General features: G+C 42.1%; 3 protein-coding genes across 3 annotated transcripts in view; all 3 read right to left on the bottom strand.

Moving 5' to 3' along the window:
• Window positions 1–19,649, bottom strand: part of LOC308276668 (uncharacterized protein) — a gene marked incomplete at both ends in the record, with an annotated part of 28,916 nt that extends 9,267 nt beyond the window's left edge. Inside the window, 7 exon segments of the mRNA XM_080715492.1 lie at window positions 2,999–3,286; window positions 4,939–4,994; window positions 7,260–7,335; window positions 12,324–12,611; window positions 14,262–14,317; window positions 16,583–16,658; window positions 18,719–19,649. Coding sequence (XP_080571618.1) covers window positions 2,999–3,286; window positions 4,939–4,994; window positions 7,260–7,335; window positions 12,324–12,611; window positions 14,262–14,317; window positions 16,583–16,658; window positions 18,719–19,649 — 1,771 coding nt within the window.
• Window positions 61–1,029, bottom strand: LOC308276405 (olfactory receptor 7D4-like; the record flags this gene model as incomplete). The annotated part of the gene is made up of 1 exon (XM_080715144.1): window positions 61–1,029. The coding sequence occupies exon 1, from the start codon at window positions 997–999 to the stop codon at window positions 61–63; it is 939 nt and encodes a 312-aa protein (XP_080571270.1). The 5' UTR covers window positions 1,000–1,029.
• On the bottom strand, window positions 9,386–10,324 carry LOC308276387 (olfactory receptor 7D4-like; the record flags this gene model as incomplete). The annotated part of the gene is made up of 1 exon (XM_080715121.1): window positions 9,386–10,324. One exon carries the CDS (start codon window positions 10,322–10,324, stop codon window positions 9,386–9,388), a length of 939 nt encoding a protein of 312 aa, XP_080571247.1.
• Window positions 19,650–20,792: the final 1,143 nt, after the last annotated feature.

The following is a 20,792-nucleotide window of genomic DNA, read 5'->3' as shown; positions in this document are numbered from 1 at the left end:
GAGACTCACATTTGCCTTTAGAGAAGAGAATGTCCCTTTAGTTCTGAGATCAACCACCCATCACAGACCAAGGGCAGCTCTACCGAGGAGTCGCCCCAGGGCCCCCTTCACATCCTTGTTCCTCAGGCTGTAGATGAAGGGGTTCAGCATGGGGGTGACCACACTGTACATCACAGAGGGAATCATGCTTCCCTGGGCAGAATGGGTCACAGCAGAACTGAGATAAACCCCCAGTGCTGTTCCATAGAACAAGAGGACCACACAGAGGTGAGACCCGCAGGTGGAGAAGGCTTTGTACTTGCTGGCCAGGGACGCCATCCCCAACAAGGAGGAGACAATCTGAGAGTAAGAGAAGAGGATCCCGATCATTGGAACCACACCCAGAAAGGCAGACAACACATTCATAACCACAGTATTGATCAGGGTGTTGGAGCCGGCTACTTTGAGAAGCTGGGCCAGTTCACAGACAAAGTGTGGGATCTCGGTGCCCGTGGAGAAGGTCAGCCGGTTCAGAAGAAGAACATGAATCAGGGAGACGCAGAACATGATGAGCCAAGACGTCAGAACCAGGAGGACACAGAACCGGGGGTTCATGATGACCGTGTAGTTCAGGGGGTGGCAGATGGCCACATAGCGGTCGTAGGCCATAGCAGCCAGTAGAAAATTATCTATTCCAAGAAAAGTAATAAAAAAATATACCTGAGTCAGACACTCTATGTAGGATGTGTTTTTGCTCTGTGCCCGGATGTTCACCAGCATCTTGGGGACCGTGGTGGAGATGAAGCAGATGTCGGCCAAGGACAGGTTGCAGAGGAAGAAGTACATGGGGGTGTGGAGGCGGGGGTCAGAGCCGACGGCCAGGACAATGAACAGGTTCCCCAGGATGGTGACCAGGTACATGGACAGGAAGATCCCAAAGAGAATGGGCTGCATTTTGAGATCCTCTGAGAGACCCAGGAGCAGGAACTGAGATAAGCCTGTGTGGTTTTCTGCTTCCATGTAGATGGTATATCTTCTGGGAAAGGAAATAAAAGCAACACTTAAGGGATAGTCTACTGGAACCTCATTTAGCTATCACTGCATGATATCACCCATGGATCGATGTTCTTTGTCTCATATAAATTTCTGCCAATTACTGTGATTTACTCAGCCAAGTGACAGCCCATTTCTCTTGCAAATTATAAAATCGGTCAAGGAGTCTTTAAAATATCATAAGTTTAAAGCAGGTTATCCATGTGTAGAAGATTGTAACTCCATCCTTATTATCAACCCTGTACTAAAATCAACTCGACGTGTGTCAAAGACCTTTATACAGGACCTGAAACTTTGAAACTGCTAGCGCAAAACATAGGTGAAACACTTAACGATGTTGGCACAACATTTCTTTCCTAAATTGGACTTCAGTAACTCAGAAAATTAAAGCAAGTGTTGACAAATTGGATTGACTCAGATTAAAAAATTTCTTCACACTAAAGGAAACAGTCAACAAAGTGAAGAGACCCTCTACAGAATGGGAGAAGATATATTCCCATTATTTTTATGGCAGAGTATTATAATCCAGAACATATAATAATCTAAAATTTTTAAGTTGGTGCATTGTAGTCATATATCTTAATGGGGTACCAGATGGTAGAGGCATACATGCACACATCACTCATGTATCCCTTCTCCAATTCCCACCCAATTCTCTCCTCCTTTTTCTCATGTTTGGCTTAGTGATTGGCTTTGATATGTTTGGGAATGTACATCATGGACACTAGGAATCCCATCACCCTCAGTTAGGTCATCTTATTTGCTGATCTATGGTTTGACAAAAAAAAGAACAAATATACCAATCAGTACCTGATGGGATTATGAATTAATACAATCACTATGAAGATCAGTACAGAGGTTCTTCCAAAGATTAGAAAATGAAACTCCGCATGACCCGCTATATCATTCTTAGGTATCTTTTCAAAATGAGTTAAAGTTAGAGCCAGGGGTGGTGGCACATGCTTGTAATATCCCAGTACTTGGGAGGCTGACACAGAAGGATCACAAGTTTGAAATCAGCCTCAGTAACATAGCAAGACCCTCATCGGCTTAGCAAAATCCTCTTACAAAATACGAAAGTTGAAAGGGCCGAGAGTGTAGCTTGGAGATAAAATGCTCCTAGGTTCAATCCCCAGTACCAATGAATGAATGAATGAATGAATGAATGAATACATAAAGTAAGTTAGGCACATACTGTACCACTCAGCCTAGGAAAGAGTTAAAATAATACTGTGGTAGTATGTGAAGGCATTACTACCAAATTTCCTAAAGTGTGTGGTGAGGGAGAACAGGGTGAGACCTAGGTGGAAATACACCAAAAGTTGCATGCATGTATGTTGTGTCACACTGATATATGATTGCACTACACTTACAAGACTATTTAAAAAGGAGAACTAACATTAAAATACCATCGTTACGTTTATGGCAGGACAGTTGACAAAAGCCAGATTATGGAATTTAGCTGGGCTGGGTTGGCCAAGACTGTAACCACAATACCTGGGAGGCCGGAATGGGAAGATCGCAGGTTCAAAGGCAGCCTCAAGTCCCTGAGCAACTTATCAAGACCATTTCAAATAGAAAATCAAAAAGGTCCGGGAGTGTAGCTCAGAGGGAGAGCGCCCTTGGGTACAGTCCCTAGTACCAAAAAAAAAAAAAAAAAAAGTAACTAATAAGAGTTATCAGGAAGTCACATGTGCAGAATTTAACAGAAAAACATAAAGCTGAGACAAAACAGATAATACTTTATGCATAATATATATCTTCAGTGAGTAGTTAACAACTAAATGATCGATTCTAATAAGTCTGATGGGAGCCAGATTTGTAGGAGAGAGTAGAGTTACCGACTATCCAGAAAATAACACTTTCAGGAGAGGGGCTTCAGCTTCCTAAGGATGAGAGAAGGAAACACACGGCTGGAAGAGGTGGAGCTCAGTGGAAACAAAGTCGCTCAGAGTAGAGGCTTCACCTTCACAGACGAGAGGACGATGGCGTGCTGTGCTCTCGTCTCCTAGAGGTAGAGCTGGCGACCCCACCTCTCCTGACCGTCTTCTCCCTCCGCCAGCCCCATGGGGACACACGGGCCCTCCCTCCGGTGCTCTTCCCAGCTGGCTCAGGTCTCCACGCAGGCCAGTTGGAGAAGAACAGGAGGGGAAGGTGAGGAGCGGTATCAACCTTTCTGTTGCCTGGAGGTTTGAATTCTCCGCGCTCTCATTAAGGGGCGTCTTCTTTCTATTCTCCAAGTCACTCAAGTTCCCTGGGGTCACAAGGAGGGAGGAGTGGGAATATTTTCAGCTGATTTTGTGTGTGAGGAGGCAGCAACCTGGGGATGGAAGATTTGTGCCCTTCAATTAAAAAGTCTCTCTCTGTTTTTGCTTCTTTTTGATTAAAAAAATACTCTTTTCCCCAAGAAAAGGCTCATTTCTATGAGGAACCAGTTCCAGGAACCATCTCTAATGACTTTTTGCTGCTGCTGCTGCTGCTGCTGCTGTGTGTGTGTGTGTGTGTGTGTGTGTGTGTGTGTGTGTGTGAGAGAGAGAGAGAGAGAGAGAGAGAGAGAGAGAGAGAGAGAGAGAGAGAGAGAGAGGTGAGAGGTGCTGGGTATTGAACCCAGGAACATTTTTACCTTGAAGCTACACACCTAGATATTTATTTGTTTTGAAACAGGGTCTCTTTAAGTTACCTTAGAGGAGACAAAACTATCAGCAACTGTGGTCCTCCTATTTCAGCCCCCTAAGTACTGGGACTCCAGGCATGCATCACCAGCCATCTGCCTACTTTTAACAGCCTTCAGAGGTTTTATAAATCACTTCATATGACACTATGGCAGAAAAGAAGTCCTTTATTTTCCATTTTCTTTTTGATTTTTATTACTCAAATTTGTGTGTATTTATTTATTATTTTTTGGTGGTACTGGGGTTCCTGGAACCCTTCTACCTCCGGGCTATACTCCCAGATATATATATATATATATATATATTTATATATATATATATATATATTTGGAAACAGGGTCTCTTAAGCCAGGGAGGCTGGCTTTGCACCTGAGCGATCCTCCTGTCTCTGCCTCCCAAGCGCGGGGATTACAAGTGTGCGCCACTGTGCCCGGCTGTGTGTATTTATTTAAATTAGCAGATAAAGTCCAATATATTGGAGGGTTGGGAAGTGGGAAGGAAGAAAGAAAGATTTGAAGAAGGAAGCAGTTAAAATAATGCAATGGACATGTGTGGGGTTTTCACCACCAATCTCAGTACTCTGTATGGGGAAGGAAGGGAACGGGCGGGATCCAGGGGGAAATATACCAGGTGCTGTGTGTGTGTGTGCATGTGTGTTTCTATTACTCTGAACCTCACTACTGTGTGTAATTACAATGCACCAATAAAAAACACTAAAATAAATTAGCAGACAAAATGGTACGTGTGTTTTTTGTACAATACTGTGCGTACAAGTCTTTTAAGTTATGCAATGGCTAAATCTAAATAATTAACACCTACATTGCCTCAAAAGTTACCATTATTATGGAGAGAGTGATTCGCATCAACTCGACTTTGTCAGCAATGCGCTTTGTGAAATCCCATAAATGAGTGAGATCATGTAGTGTTCATCTTATTCTGCCTGGTTGGGTGTGGTGGTGCATGCCTGTAATTCCAGCGTTTGGAAGGCTGAGACTGGAGGACCCCAGGTTTGAGGGCTCCCTCGGAAACTTAGTGAGACTCTATTTCAAAATAAAGAGGGATGGGGTAAAGTACAGTTGTAGAACAGCCCTCAGTCCAACCTCCAGTACAAAAAGGAAAAGAAAAAAAAAATAGAATGGTCTTCATGTCGATCCATTTTGGCAGTGCCTGGATTTCCTACTATTTTATCGAAATAATATTTCACTGTGTATATCGCGTGTTTACTTCTCCACACGTTCACTGTTGATGGACACATTTGTTGCTTTCAAATCCTGGCTATTGTGAGAAATGCTGCCATTGCGGAAAAACACACGGGAGAACCTTATGCTAAGTGAGATTAGTCAGTGACGAAAAGTAAAAAATCGGATGCTTTCCCTAATATGTGGAAGCTAGAGGAGAGACTGGGTCATGTTTGGAACTCTAGATGAAGAAGGAGAAACCACAGATGAGCAAAAAAGGCAACCTAACCGAGGGGGACGAGAGGGGGAAGAGGAAGATTCCCTAATGTAGATGATGTGCGTTCACAAACACATCAAAGTCAACCACTAAGCCAAACATGAGAAGGAGGGAGAGGGAGGGAACGGAGGTATTGGGGATTAAATATGCCTTTGGCACTTTTTGTCTTTTATTTTGAAAAGAAAAATCACTAAATTGCAGAGGGCCTCACTAAGTCGTTGAGGCTGGCCTTGCCACAAACCTGAAATCCTCCTGTCTAGGTCTTCAAAGTAATTGGATAACAGGTGTGTACCACACCTAAATAATTAATTTTTTTTTGGTGGCTTTTTGGTGGCACTGGGGTTCCTGGAAGCCCTTCCACCTCCGGCCTACACTCCCAGACCTATTTTGTATTTTTTTATTTGGAAACAGGGTCTCTTAAGCCAGCACGGCTGGCTTTGAACCTGCGCGATCCTCCTGTCTCCTCCTCCCAAGCGCGGGGATGACAAGCGTGCGCCACCACGCCCGACTGTAGTCATACATCTTAATGGAGCACAAGATGGCGGGGGCATTTATGCACACATCATGACTCATTTAGCCCTTCCCCAACCCTCCCTCCCTCCCTCGCCCCTTCTTCCTTCTCGTGTCTGGCTTAGTCATTGATTCTGATATGTTTGTGGACGTACATCATGTACGTTAGGAAATGACTTAAATATTTTTATTTTTGATACTGCCTCATAAATTGTAAGATTTCATTAATAGTGTTGTTATTATTATTAACTATTATTGGTGCTAAGAATTAAACTCGGGGCTTCTTGCATGCGAGGCAAGAGCTCTACCACTGAGCTCTACCTCTCTACCTCTAACCCCAAATTTGTCTTTCACCTTCTCTTTTTCTCCTCTAACTACATATTTTCCATTAAACTATCTTCATAATCATGGATTCTTTCCCCTGCTTTATGAGTTCCTAGCTATATTTTCATGTTGTTGGTTGTATTTTAATTTTAGCTTCAGAATGACTTATGCACTACTAGGTATAATTCTTATTCCGATCATTTATTGTAACTCCTCGTTTTATTTCATTGTTATTCTATTTTCCTTTTTTACTTGGTACTGGGGATTGAACTCAGGAGCTTACTCCTGGCCTTTTTAATGTTTTAAAAAATTTGATTTTGAAACAGAATCTTGCTAAGTTTTTGGGTTTGGTTTTGAAATTGCAATCCTGTCTCCACCTCAGATTTCAGGCCAGCCTCAGCAACTTAGTGAGATTCTTTTCAACATAAGGGCAGAGGGCGTAGCTTACTATAGATTTCTTGAACTTGTTCCCCATGAATAAATGGCATTTTGCACTCTTTGAACCTTATTTCCCAGTACCACCTACCAACTGCCCAGGCTCTGGTAACACCCATTCTACTCTGTATCCATTTGAGATTAAATATTCTTAAAATCCCATGAATGAGCGTTCAGATGGTATTTGCATAACTATGCTACATTTATTGCCTTTAATATAATGTACCCCAGGGTCAACCATGTGGGTGTTGGAGATAAAATTTCCTTCTCTTTTGCCCAAGAGTATGTCATTGTGTAGGTATAGCACAGTTTCTTCTTCCATCCATCAGGTAATGAACACTTGGGTGGACCCCACATCTTGGCCAAAGGATGTGGGCCAGCAGATATTTGTTCAACACATTAATTAATTTATTTAGATGTGCTATTTAATTAGATTAGATGTCCAGCAGTGGCCAGCTGTATCTCATGGTAGCACCTGTTTTAGTTTTTTAGGAAACTTCATCTTGCTTTTCATGCTGGTTCTACTAATTTGCTTTTCACCAACAGGGTGAAGTGTTCTCTTTCCTCCACAGTTTAGTGAACAATTATCGTTTGTCATTTGATAACAGCCATTCTAACCCACGTGAGTCTGTATCTCACACAGATTTTGATTAGATTTCTCTGACGACCAGTGATACTGAGCAACTAAATCCATTTTGCATTGTCTTTTGTGTATGTGAGACGTGTCTAAATTTTTTTGTATGTGTACATCCAGTTTCTCAACAACGTTGAAGAGACTCTTTTCTTTCTTGTGTGTGTTCATGAGACCTTTGCCAATAATCAGTTGGTTACAGCATTATAGACATGAACTGCTTAACCATGAGGGCACATTCTGAGTCATGCATCATTACGAGACAGCGCAGATTACCTGGGGACAGTAAAGGATAAACACAGCCAATTCAGGTTAATACAAAGCTATCGGGAAGAGTGATCAAGTGGGAAAGAATGGGTAAAGCAGATGGGTGGCACTGGGAGATCTCAAGAGCCCACTGGTCTTTGGAATAGAGACTCAAATTATGGATTGAAATTGGGCAAAATAAATCAGGGCTTCAAGACCCAAATCTGACCAAGCACACACACACACACACACACACACACACACACACACACACACACACATGGGGAGCCACAAGAAAGGGTGGAAGTTTATCTCCCAAGACCTTCAAGGGTTACGAAAGCCACTCCTACCTGTGTGGAGAAAATTCTTTGGTTTAAAGTAAACCTTTATAATGATGTACCCACCCTTCTATAGTCTGTCAACTTCTACTTTGCAGACAAAAACACAATCAGGGGGGAAAAAAAACCCATGCGTTATCCTGGGAATAAAATAATAACTTGAGACCCTGTTTCAAAGTAAAAAGAATAAAACAGGGCTGGGGGTGTAGCCAGGAGATAGAATGCTCCTGGGTTCAATTCTCAGTACCATCAAAAAATTTTTAAAAAGCCGGGTATGGTGGCCCACACTTGTAACCCCAGTACTTGGGAGGCTGAGACCGGAGGATTGCAGGTTTGTGGCTGGCCTAAGTAACTTGTGAGGCCCTCTGCAACTTAGTGAGACCCTGTTTCAAAATAAAGAATAAAATAGGGCTAAGGGTGTAGCATAGAGGTAGAATGTCCCTGGGTTCAAACCCCAATACTGCAAAAAATAATTATAATAACTTGGTTACAATTAGGCAGTTTTGTGCTTGGGCAAATATCAGAGTAAACTTATGTAACCTAACATGGCTTTGCTATTACTAAGCTATCTAATGCAATGGGAACCACCATCACATATACTCTCATTTACAAAATCATTGCTGATGAGGCCTGTAACTGTACTCACTCATGTCAATAAATGTGTGTGTATCCACTGCAGTACTCTTTAAATAGAAGAGATGAAAATGGCCCAATGTCCACCAATGGATGAATGGGTAAAGAGCTTGTGGTATGTATATAAAAGGAAATATTTTTCAGCCATAGGAAAAAAAAGAGAGACAGTTAACACTAATTAATACAATAGCCGAAAGATGAAAATAAGGAAGCCAAAAATAGTATAGGGAGGAAGAAAGAAAAACAGTTGGAGAACAAGAAAGAGAAAAGGAGAATAGATAATAAAGCGACATCTCAGTGACGTAGGCATGACCGCGCTCTGAATCCTATCAACAACTCACTTTCGAGGCTAAAGTCAGCCCTCATGTTCAAAATCCAACCTCTGTCTCTACAAACACGAGGGCAGCAGAGGTAGGAGCGTGCTATCTGTTTCAGATCTAACTTTAGTCTCTCCCCTTCAGAAATTGTCAGCAAGAGCGAAAATCTATGAATAATGTTGCTTTGATGATTTTTTATTCCATTTCCTCAAAAGAAAATGATAACACAATAAAGTTAAGGTAAATAACACTAACAATGGGTCAATCTCTTTTTTTTTATTTCCAGGAATCCATGTAAGTATTGAGTGTAACTTCTTTATGTCAAAATGGGAATCTAAGAAATATGTGTGAAAAAATTTTGTCAAAGTTGAAACCTTAGGTACCATGTATAGGGAAGAAAATGGAAAGGAATTACTGATGCTGGGCTCAGTGTCACACATCTGTAATTGTGGTACTTGTGAAGCCAAGACAGGAGGAACACAGAATTGAGTTTAGTCTCAGCAGCTTAGGGAGAACTTTATAAGGTTAGCAAAAATCTATTTGAAAATTAAAAAAAAATCCTATAGATATAGCTTGGGGTTTTAATCCATGCTAGTAAGAAAACAGTGTGGGGAAGTGTTATGCAACACCAAGGGTATTGTAATGCAGGAATAAATTAGAAGAACATACAACAGCAAAAACTAGGGAGAAAAACACATATGTATTTTGGGAAAGAAAAATAGCCAACCTGTTGAGACTCACATTTGCCTTTAGAGAAGAGAATGTCCCTTTAGTTCTGAGATCAACCACCCATCACAGACCAAGGGCAGCTCTACCGAGGAGTCGCCCCAGGGCCCCCTTCACATCCTTGTTCCTCAGGCTGTAGATGAAGGGGTTCAGCATGGGGGTGACCACACTGTACATCACAGAGGGAATCATGCTTCCCTGGGCAGAATGGGTCACAGCAGAACTGAGATAAACCCCCAGTGCTGTTCCATAGAACAAGAGGACCACACAGAGGTGAGACCCGCAGGTGGAGAAGGCTTTGTACTTGCTGGCCAGGGACGCCATCCCCAACAAGGAGGAGACAATCTGAGAGTAAGAGAAGAGGATCCCGATCATTGGAACCACACCCAGAAAGGCAGACAACACATTCATAACCACAGTATTGATCAGGGTGTTGGAGCCGGCTACTTTGAGAAGCTGGGCCAGTTCACAGACAAAGTGTGGGATCTCGGTGCCCGTGGAGAAGGTCAGCCGGTTCAGAAGAAGAACATGAATCAGGGAGACGCAGAACATGATGAGCCAAGACGTCAGAACCAGGAGGACACAGAACCGGGGGTTCATGATGACCGTGTAGTTCAGGGGGTGGCAGATGGCCACATAGCGGTCGTAGGCCATAGCAGCCAGTAGAAAATTATCTATTCCAAGAAAAGTAATAAAAAAATATACCTGAGTCAGACACTCTATGTAGGATGTGTTTTTGCTCTGTGCCCGGATGTTCACCAGCATCTTGGGGACCGTGGTGGAGATGAAGCAGATGTCGGCCAAGGACAGGTTGCAGAGGAAGAAGTACATGGGGGTGTGGAGGCGGGGGTCAGAGCCGACGGCCAGGACAATGAACAGGTTCCCCAGGATGGTGACCAGGTACATGGACAGGAAGATCCCAAAGAGAATGGGCTGCATTTTGAGATCCTCTGAGAGACCCAGGAGCAGGAACTGAGATAAGCCTGTGTGGTTTTCTGCTTCCATGTAGATGGTATATCTTCTGGGAAAGGAAATAAAAGCAACACTTAAGGGATAGTCTACTGGAACCTCATTTAGCTATCACTGCATGATATCACCCATGGATCGATGTTCTTTGTCTCATATAAATTTCTGCCAATTACTGTGATTTACTCAGCCAAGTGACAGCCCATTTCTCTTGCAAATTATAAAATCGGTCAAGGAGTCTTTAAAATATCATAAGTTTAAAGCAGGTTATCCATGTGTAGAAGATTGTAACTCCATCCTTATTATCAACCCTGTACTAAAATCAACTCGACGTGTGTCAAAGACCTTTATACAGGACCTGAAACTTTGAAACTGCTAGCGCAAAACATAGGTGAAACACTTAACGATGTTGGCACAACATTTCTTTCCTAAATTGGACTTCAGTAACTCAGAAAATTAAAGCAAGTGTTGACAAATTGGATTGACTCAGATTAAAAAATTTCTTCACACTAAAGGAAACAGTCAACAAAGTGAAGAGACCCTCTACAGAATGGGAGAAGATATATTCCCATTATTTTTATGGCAGAGTATTATAATCCAGAACATATAATAATCTAAAATTTTTAAGTTGGTGCATTGTAGTCATATATCTTAATGGGGTACCAGATGGTAGAGGCATACATGCACACATCACTCATGTATCCCTTCTCCAATTCCCACCCAATTCTCTCCTCCTTTTTCTCATGTTTGGCTTAGTGATTGGCTTTGATATGTTTGGGAATGTACATCATGGACACTAGGAATCCCATCACCCTCAGTTAGGTCATCTTATTTGCTGATCTATGGTTTGACAAAAAAAAGAACAAATATACCAATCAGTACCTGATGGGATTATGAATTAATACAATCACTATGAAGATCAGTACAGAGGTTCTTCCAAAGATTAGAAAATGAAACTCCGCATGACCCGCTATATCATTCTTAGGTATCTTTTCAAAATGAGTTAAAGTTAGAGCCAGGGGTGGTGGCACATGCTTGTAATATCCCAGTACTTGGGAGGCTGACACAGAAGGATCACAAGTTTGAAATCAGCCTCAGTAACATAGCAAGACCCTCATCGGCTTAGCAAAATCCTCTTACAAAATACGAAAGTTGAAAGGGCCGAGAGTGTAGCTTGGAGATAAAATGCTCCTAGGTTCAATCCCCAGTACCAATGAATGAATGAATGAATGAATGAATGAATACATAAAGTAAGTTAGGCACATACTGTACCACTCAGCCTAGGAAAGAGTTAAAATAATACTGTGGTAGTATGTGAAGGCATTACTACCAAATTTCCTAAAGTGTGTGGTGAGGGAGAACAGGGTGAGACCTAGGTGGAAATACACCAAAAGTTGCATGCATGTATGTTGTGTCACACTGATATATGATTGCACTACACTTACAAGACTATTTAAAAAGGAGAACTAACATTAAAATACCATCGTTACGTTTATGGCAGGACAGTTGACAAAAGCCAGATTATGGAATTTAGCTGGGCTGGGTTGGCCAAGACTGTAACCACAATACCTGGGAGGCCGGAATGGGAAGATCGCAGGTTCAAAGGCAGCCTCAAGTCCCTGAGCAACTTATCAAGACCATTTCAAATAGAAAATCAAAAAGGTCCGGGAGTGTAGCTCAGAGGGAGAGCGCCCTTGGGTACAGTCCCTAGTACCAAAAAAAAAAAAAAAAAAAGTAACTAATAAGAGTTATCAGGAAGTCACATGTGCAGAATTTAACAGAAAAACATAAAGCTGAGACAAAACAGATAATACTTTATGCATAATATATATCTTCAGTGAGTAGTTAACAACTAAATGATCGATTCTAATAAGTCTGATGGGAGCCAGATTTGTAGGAGAGAGTAGAGTTACCGACTATCCAGAAAATAACACTTTCAGGAGAGGGGCTTCAGCTTCCTAAGGATGAGAGAAGGAAACACACGGCTGGAAGAGGTGGAGCTCAGTGGAAACAAAGTCGCTCAGAGTAGAGGCTTCACCTTCACAGACGAGAGGACGATGGCGTGCTGTGCTCTCGTCTCCTAGAGGTAGAGCTGGCGACCCCACCTCTCCTGACCGTCTTCTCCCTCCGCCAGCCCCATGGGGACACACGGGCCCTCCCTCCGGTGCTCTTCCCAGCTGGCTCAGGTCTCCACGCAGGCCAGTTGGAGAAGAACAGGAGGGGAAGGTGAGGAGCGGTATCAACCTTTCTGTTGCCTGGAGGTTTGAATTCTCCGCGCTCTCATTAAGGGGCGTCTTCTTTCTATTCTCCAAGTCACTCAAGTTCCCTGGGGTCACAAGGAGGGAGGAGTGGGAATATTTTCAGCTGATTTTGTGTGTGAGGAGGCAGCAACCTGGGGATGGAAGATTTGTGCCCTTCAATTAAAAAGTCTCTCTCTGTTTTTGCTTCTTTTTGATTAAAAAAATACTCTTTTCCCCAAGAAAAGGCTCATTTCTATGAGGAACCAGTTCCAGGAACCATCTCTAATGACTTTTTGCTGCTGCTGCTGCTGCTGCTGCTGTGTGTGTGTGTGTGTGTGTGTGTGTGTGTGTGTGTGTGAGAGAGAGAGAGAGAGAGAGAGAGAGAGAGAGAGAGAGAGAGAGAGAGAGAGAGAGGTGAGAGGTGCTGGGTATTGAACCCAGGAACATTTTTACCTTGAAGCTACACACCTAGATATTTATTTGTTTTGAAACAGGGTCTCTTTAAGTTACCTTAGAGGAGACAAAACTATCAGCAACTGTGGTCCTCCTATTTCAGCCCCCTAAGTACTGGGACTCCAGGCATGCATCACCAGCCATCTGCCTACTTTTAACAGCCTTCAGAGGTTTTATAAATCACTTCATATGACACTATGGCAGAAAAGAAGTCCTTTATTTTCCATTTTCTTTTTGATTTTTATTACTCAAATTTGTGTGTATTTATTTATTATTTTTTGGTGGTACTGGGGTTCCTGGAACCCTTCTACCTCCGGGCTATACTCCCAGATATATATATATATATATATATATTTATATATATATATATATATATTTGGAAACAGGGTCTCTTAAGCCAGGGAGGCTGGCTTTGCACCTGAGCGATCCTCCTGTCTCTGCCTCCCAAGCGCGGGGATTACAAGTGTGCGCCACTGTGCCCGGCTGTGTGTATTTATTTAAATTAGCAGATAAAGTCCAATATATTGGAGGGTTGGGAAGTGGGAAGGAAGAAAGAAAGATTTGAAGAAGGAAGCAGTTAAAATAATGCAATGGACATGTGTGGGGTTTTCACCACCAATCTCAGTACTCTGTATGGGGAAGGAAGGGAACGGGCGGGATCCAGGGGGAAATATACCAGGTGCTGTGTGTGTGTGTGCATGTGTGTTTCTATTACTCTGAACCTCACTACTGTGTGTAATTACAATGCACCAATAAAAAACACTAAAATAAATTAGCAGACAAAATGGTACGTGTGTTTTTTGTACAATACTGTGCGTACAAGTCTTTTAAGTTATGCAATGGCTAAATCTAAATAATTAACACCTACATTGCCTCAAAAGTTACCATTATTATGGAGAGAGTGATTCGCATCAACTCGACTTTGTCAGCAATGCGCTTTGTGAAATCCCATAAATGAGTGAGATCATGTAGTGTTCATCTTATTCTGCCTGGTTGGGTGTGGTGGTGCATGCCTGTAATTCCAGCGTTTGGAAGGCTGAGACTGGAGGACCCCAGGTTTGAGGGCTCCCTCGGAAACTTAGTGAGACTCTATTTCAAAATAAAGAGGGATGGGGTAAAGTACAGTTGTAGAACAGCCCTCAGTCCAACCTCCAGTACAAAAAGGAAAAGAAAAAAAAAATAGAATGGTCTTCATGTCGATCCATTTTGGCAGTGCCTGGATTTCCTACTATTTTATCGAAATAATATTTCACTGTGTATATCGCGTGTTTACTTCTCCACACGTTCACTGTTGATGGACACATTTGTTGCTTTCAAATCCTGGCTATTGTGAGAAATGCTGCCATTGCGGAAAAACACACGGGAGAACCTTATGCTAAGTGAGATTAGTCAGTGACGAAAAGTAAAAAATCGGATGCTTTCCCTAATATGTGGAAGCTAGAGGAGAGACTGGGTCATGTTTGGAACTCTAGATGAAGAAGGAGAAACCACAGATGAGCAAAAAAGGCAACCTAACCGAGGGGGACGAGAGGGGGAAGAGGAAGATTCCCTAATGTAGATGATGTGCGTTCACAAACACATCAAAGTCAACCACTAAGCCAAACATGAGAAGGAGGGAGAGGGAGGGAACGGAGGTATTGGGGATTAAATATGCCTTTGGCACTTTTTGTCTTTTATTTTGAAAAGAAAAATCACTAAATTGCAGAGGGCCTCACTAAGTCGTTGAGGCTGGCCTTGCCACAAACCTGAAATCCTCCTGTCTAGGTCTTCAAAGTAATTGGATAACAGGTGTGTACCACACCTAAATAATTAATTTTTTTTTGGTGGCTTTTTGGTGGCACTGGGGTTCCTGGAAGCCCTTCCACCTCCGGCCTACACTCCCAGACCTATTTTGTATTTTTTTATTTGGAAACAGGGTCTCTTAAGCCAGCACGGCTGGCTTTGAACCTGCGCGATCCTCCTGTCTCCTCCTCCCAAGCGCGGGGATGACAAGCGTGCGCCACCACGCCCGACTGTAGTCATACATCTTAATGGAGCACAAGATGGCGGGGGCATTTATGCACACATCATGACTCATTTAGCCCTTCCCCAACCCTCCCTCCCTCCCTCGCCCCTTCTTCCTTCTCGTGTCTGGCTTAGTCATTGATTCTGATATGTTTGTGGACGTACATCATGTACGTTAGGAAATGACTTAAATATTTTTATTTTTGATACTGCCTCATAAATTGTAAGATTTCATTAATAGTGTTGTTATTATTATTAACTATTATTGGTGCTAAGAATTAAACTCGGGGCTTCTTGCATGCGAGGCAAGAGCTCTACCACTGAGCTCTACCTCTCTACCTCTAACCCCAAATTTGTCTTTCACCTTCTCTTTTTCTCCTCTAACTACATATTTTCCATTAAACTATCTTCATAATCATGGATTCTTTCCCCTGCTTTATGAGTTCCTAGCTATATTTTCATGTTGTTGGTTGTATTTTAATTTTAGCTTCAGAATGACTTATGCACTACTAGGTATAATTCTTATTCCGATCATTTATTGTAACTCCTCGTTTTATTTCATTGTTATTCTATTTTCCTTTTTTACTTGGTACTGGGGATTGAACTCAGGAGCTTACTCCTGGCCTTTTTAATGTTTTAAAAAATTTGATTTTGAAACAGAATCTTGCTAAGTTTTTGGGTTTGGTTTTGAAATTGCAATCCTGTCTCCACCTCAGATTTCAGGCCAGCCTCAGCAACTTAGTGAGATTCTTTTCAACATAAGGGCAGAGGGCGTAGCTTACTATAGATTTCTTGAACTTGTTCCCCATGAATAAATGGCATTTTGCACTCTTTGAACCTTATTTCCCAGTACCACCTACCAACTGCCCAGGCTCTGGTAACACCCATTCTACTCTGTATCCATTTGAGATTAAATATTCTTAAAATCCCATGAATGAGCGTTCAGATGGTATTTGCATAACTATGCTACATTTATTGCCTTTAATATAATGTACCCCAGGGTCAACCATGTGGGTGTTGGAGATAAAATTTCCTTCTCTTTTGCCCAAGAGTATGTCATTGTGTAGGTATAGCACAGTTTCTTCTTCCATCCATCAGGTAATGAACACTTGGGTGGACCCCACATCTTGGCCAAAGGATGTGGGCCAGCAGATATTTGTTCAACACATTAATTAATTTATTTAGATGTGCTATTTAATTAGATTAGATGTCCAGCAGTGGCCAGCTGTATCTCATGGTAGCACCTGTTTTAGTTTTTTAGGAAACTTCATCTTGCTTTTCATGCTGGTTCTACTAATTTGCTTTTCACCAACAGGGTGAAGTGTTCTCTTTCCTCCACAGTTTAGTGAACAATTATCGTTTGTCATTTGATAACAGCCATTCTAACCCACGTGAGTCTGTATCTCACACAGATTTTGATTAGATTTCTCTGACGACCAGTGATACTGAGCAACTAAATCCATTTTGCATTGTCTTTTGTGTATGTGAGACGTGTCTAAATTTTTTTGTATGTGTACATCCAGTTTCTCAACAACGTTGAAGAGACTCTTTTCTTTCTTGTGTGTGTTCATGAGACCTTTGCCAATAATCAGTTGGTTACAGCATTATAGACATGAACTGCTTAACCATGAGGGCACATTCTGAGTCATGCATCATTACGAGACAGCGCAGATTACCTGGGGACAGTAAAGGATAAACACAGCCAATTCAGGTTAATACAAAGCTATCGGGAAGAGTGATCAAGTGGGAAAGAATGGGTAAAGCAGATGGGTGGCACTGGGAGATCTCAAGAGCCCACTGGTCTTTGGAATAGAGACTCAAATTATGGATTGAAATTGGGCAAAATAAATCAGGGCTTCAAGACCCAAATCTGACCAAGCACACACACACACACACACACACACACACACACACACACACACACACACATGGGGAGCCACAAGAAAGGGTGGAAGTTTATCTCCCAAGACCTTCAAGGGTTACGAAAGCCACTCCTACCTGTGTGGAGAAAATTCTTTGGTTTAAAGTAAACCTTTATAATGATGTACCCACCCTTCTATAGTCTGTCAACTTCTACTTTGCAGACAAAAACACAATCAGGGGGGAAAAAAAACCCATGCGTTATCCTGGGAATAAAATAATAACTTGAGACCCTGTTTCAAAGTAAAAAGAATAAAACAGGGCTGGGGGTGTAGCCAGGAGATAGAATGCTCCTGGGTTCAATTCTCAGTACCATCAAAAAATTTTTAAAAAGCCGGGTATGGTGGCCCACACTTGTAACCCCAGTACTTGGGAGGCTGAGACCGGAGGATTGCAGGTTTGTGGCTGGCCTAAGTAACTTGTGAGGCCCTCTGCAACTTAGTGAGACCCTGTTTCAAAATAAAGAATAAAATAGGGCTAAGGGTGTAGCATAGAGGTAGAATGTCCCTGGGTTCAAACCCCAATACTGCAAAAAATAATTATAATAACTTGGTTACAATTAGGCAGTTTTGTGCTTGGGCAAATATCAGAGTAAACTTATGTAACCTAACATGGCTTTGCTATTACTAAGCTATCTAATGCAATGGGAACCACCATCACATATACTCTCATTTACAAAATCATTGCTGATGAGGCCTGTAACTGTACTCACTCATGTCAATAAATGTGTGTGTATCCACTGCAGTACTCTTTAAATAGAAGAGATGAAAATGGCCCAATGTCCACCAATGGATGAATGGGTAAAGAGCTTGTGGTATGTATATAAAAGGAAATATTTTTCAGCCATAGGAAAAAAAAGAGAGACAGTTAACACTAATTAATACAATAGCCGAAAGATGAAAATAAGGAAGCCAAAAATAGTATAGGGAGGAAGAAAGAAAAACAGTTGGAGAACAAGAAAGAGAAAAGGAGAATAGATAATAAAGCGACATCTCAGTGACGTAGGCATGACCGCGCTCTGAATCCTATCAACAACTCACTTTCGAGGCTAAAGTCAGCCCTCATGTTCAAAATCCAACCTCTGTCTCTACAAACACGAGGGCAGCAGAGGTAGGAGCGTGCTATCTGTTTCAGATCTAACTTTAGTCTCTCCCCTTCAGAAATTGTCAGCAAGAGCGAAAATCTATGAATAATGTTGCTTTGATGATTTTTTATTCCATTTCCTCAAAAGAAAATGATAACACAATAAAGTTAAGGTAAATAACACTAACAATGGGTCAATCTCTTTTTTTTTATTTCCAGGAATCCATGTAAGTATTGAGTGTAACTTCTTTATGTCAAAATGGGAATCTAAGAAATACGTGTGAAAAAATTTTGTCAAAGTTGAAACCTTAGGTACCATGTATAGGGAAGAAAATGGAAAGGAATTACTGATGCTGGGCTCAGTGTCACACATCTGTAATTGTGGTACTTGTGAAGCCAAGACAGGAGGAACACAGAATTGAGTTTAGTCTCAGCAGCTTAGGGAGAACTTTATAAGGTTAGCAAAAATCTATTTGAAAATTAAAAAAAAATCCTATAGATATAGCTTGGGGTTTTAATCCATGCTAGTAAGAAAACAGTGTGGGGAAGTGTTATGCAACACCAAGGGTATTGTAATGCAGGAATAAATTAGAAGAACATACAACAGCAAAAACTAGGGAGAAAAACACATATGTATTTTGGGAAAGAAAAATAGCCAACCTGTTGAGACTCACATTTGCCTTTAGAGAAGAGAATGTCCCTTTAGTTCTGAGATCAACCACCCATCACAGACCAAGGGCAGCTCTACCGAGGAGTCGCCCCAGGGCCCCCTTCACATCCTTGTTCCTCAGGCTGTAGATGAAGGGGTTCAGCATGGGGGTGACCACACTGTACATCACAGAGGGAATCATGCTTCCCTGGGCAGAATGGGTCACAGCAGAACTGAGATAAACCCCCAGTGCTGTTCCATAGAACAAGAGGACCACACAGAGGTGAGACCCGCAGGTGGAGAAGGCTTTGTACTTGCTGGCCAGGGACGCCATCCCCAACAAGGAGGAGACAATCTGAGAGTAAGAGAAGAGGATCCCGATCATTGGAACCACACCCAGAAAGGCAGACAACACATTCATAACCACAGTATTGATCAGGGTGTTGGAGCCGGCTACTTTGAGAAGCTGGGCCAGTTCACAGACAAAGTGTGGGATCTCGGTGCCCGTGGAGAAGGTCAGCCGGTTCAGAAGAAGAACATGAATCAGGGAGACGCAGAACATGATGAGCCAAGACGTCAGAACCAGGAGGACACAGAACCGGGGGTTCATGATGACCGTGTAGTTCAAGGGGTGGCAGATGGCCACATAGCGATCAAAGGCCATCACACTCAGAAGGAAATTATCCATTCCAAGAAAAACAGTTAAAAAATACACTTGAGTGAGGCACTCTGTGTAGGAGATGTCTTTGTTCTGTGCCTGGATGTTTAGCAGCAATTTGGGGACCGTGGCAGAGGTGAAGCAGATATCCACAAAAGACAGGTTGGAGAGGAAGAAGTACATGGGGGTGTGGAGGCGGAGGTCAGAGCCGACGGCCAGGACGATGAGCAGGTTCCCAAGAACCGTGACCAGGTACATGGACAGGAACAGTCCAAAGAGAAGGGGCTGCAGCTTAGGATCCTCTGAGAGGCCCTGGAGGAGGAATTGGGATATATCTGTATGGTTCTCTGCTTCCATGTAGCTGCTGTAATTCTGCAGGAGGAGAAAAAATAATCACCATCTAATATGCAGTCATCCGGAACCTCAGATGTTAGTTCTTAATCTACAGTGTGGCTCTGGAGGGGCGGCTCTTGTCCCCTATTGTATTATGCTAATGAAGTGGTGCTCTGTTTCTCTTTTACAATATATCATTCTTTGGACTTTCTTCAAATTGGCAAATATATTGCCAACAAACTTGTTTTTACTCTCCTATTTAAATGAATGGATATGAGCTGGTATTTCCTTGATATGACCGAGTCATAAAAATCAAAGTTTATAATGCATGCGTATCTATGCTTATAGCTGCGTAATTCACCATTACCAAACTATGGAACCAGTCAAGATGTCCACCAACAGATGAAAGAATTACAAAACTATGGGATATCTACGCAGTGAAATTTTACTCAGCCATAAAGAAGAACAAAATTGTCATTTGCAGGGAAATGGATGGAACTGGAGGACATTATGCTAAGTGAGATTAGTCAGTCACAAAAAGTAAGAAATCAGATGCTCTCCCTAATATGTGGAATCTAGGGAGGAAATGGGTCATAGGAGGGACTCCAGATAAGGAAGGCGAGACCTTAGATGAGTAAAGAAGGCGACCTAACGGAGAGAGGTGGGAGGGGGAAGAGGGAAATACCCCAAAGCACATGATGTACATTCACAAACATATCAAAGTCAATCACTAAGTTAAACGCGAGAAGGAGGGAGGGAGAGGGAATGGGGTGGGAACTGGGGAAGGGCTACATGAGTGACATGTGCATGTATGTCTCTACCACATTTTACCTCATCAAGATGTATGCTTACAATGAACCAATACATTTAAAACATCAAAGACATTTCACTTTCTTTTCTTGACTACTTCCATACTTTTTAATACTTTAGCTTTATTTCAGCGATTGTGCATGTATTTGTAATTCATGCCACCTCTGTTCTGTGACTTGAGCCTCCAGAGTCATGTCATATTTCTTTTTCCGTGCCTTATTTTTTCTTCCTACACATGTGATTATTGCTATTATCATATATGTGAGGTTGGAGAATGTATTTTTGCTCACTAGGAGTCTCAGCAAATGATTAATTTAGTCATTATTGTTAACATTTCTTAGAAATTTCTCCCTTATG

This window comes from Muscardinus avellanarius (genome assembly GCF_963383645.1).
Source record: "Muscardinus avellanarius genome assembly, chromosome: 18".
Taxonomy (NCBI): domain Eukaryota; kingdom Metazoa; phylum Chordata; class Mammalia; order Rodentia; family Gliridae; genus Muscardinus; species Muscardinus avellanarius.
This window is presented reverse-complemented; position numbering and strand designations above follow the sequence as displayed.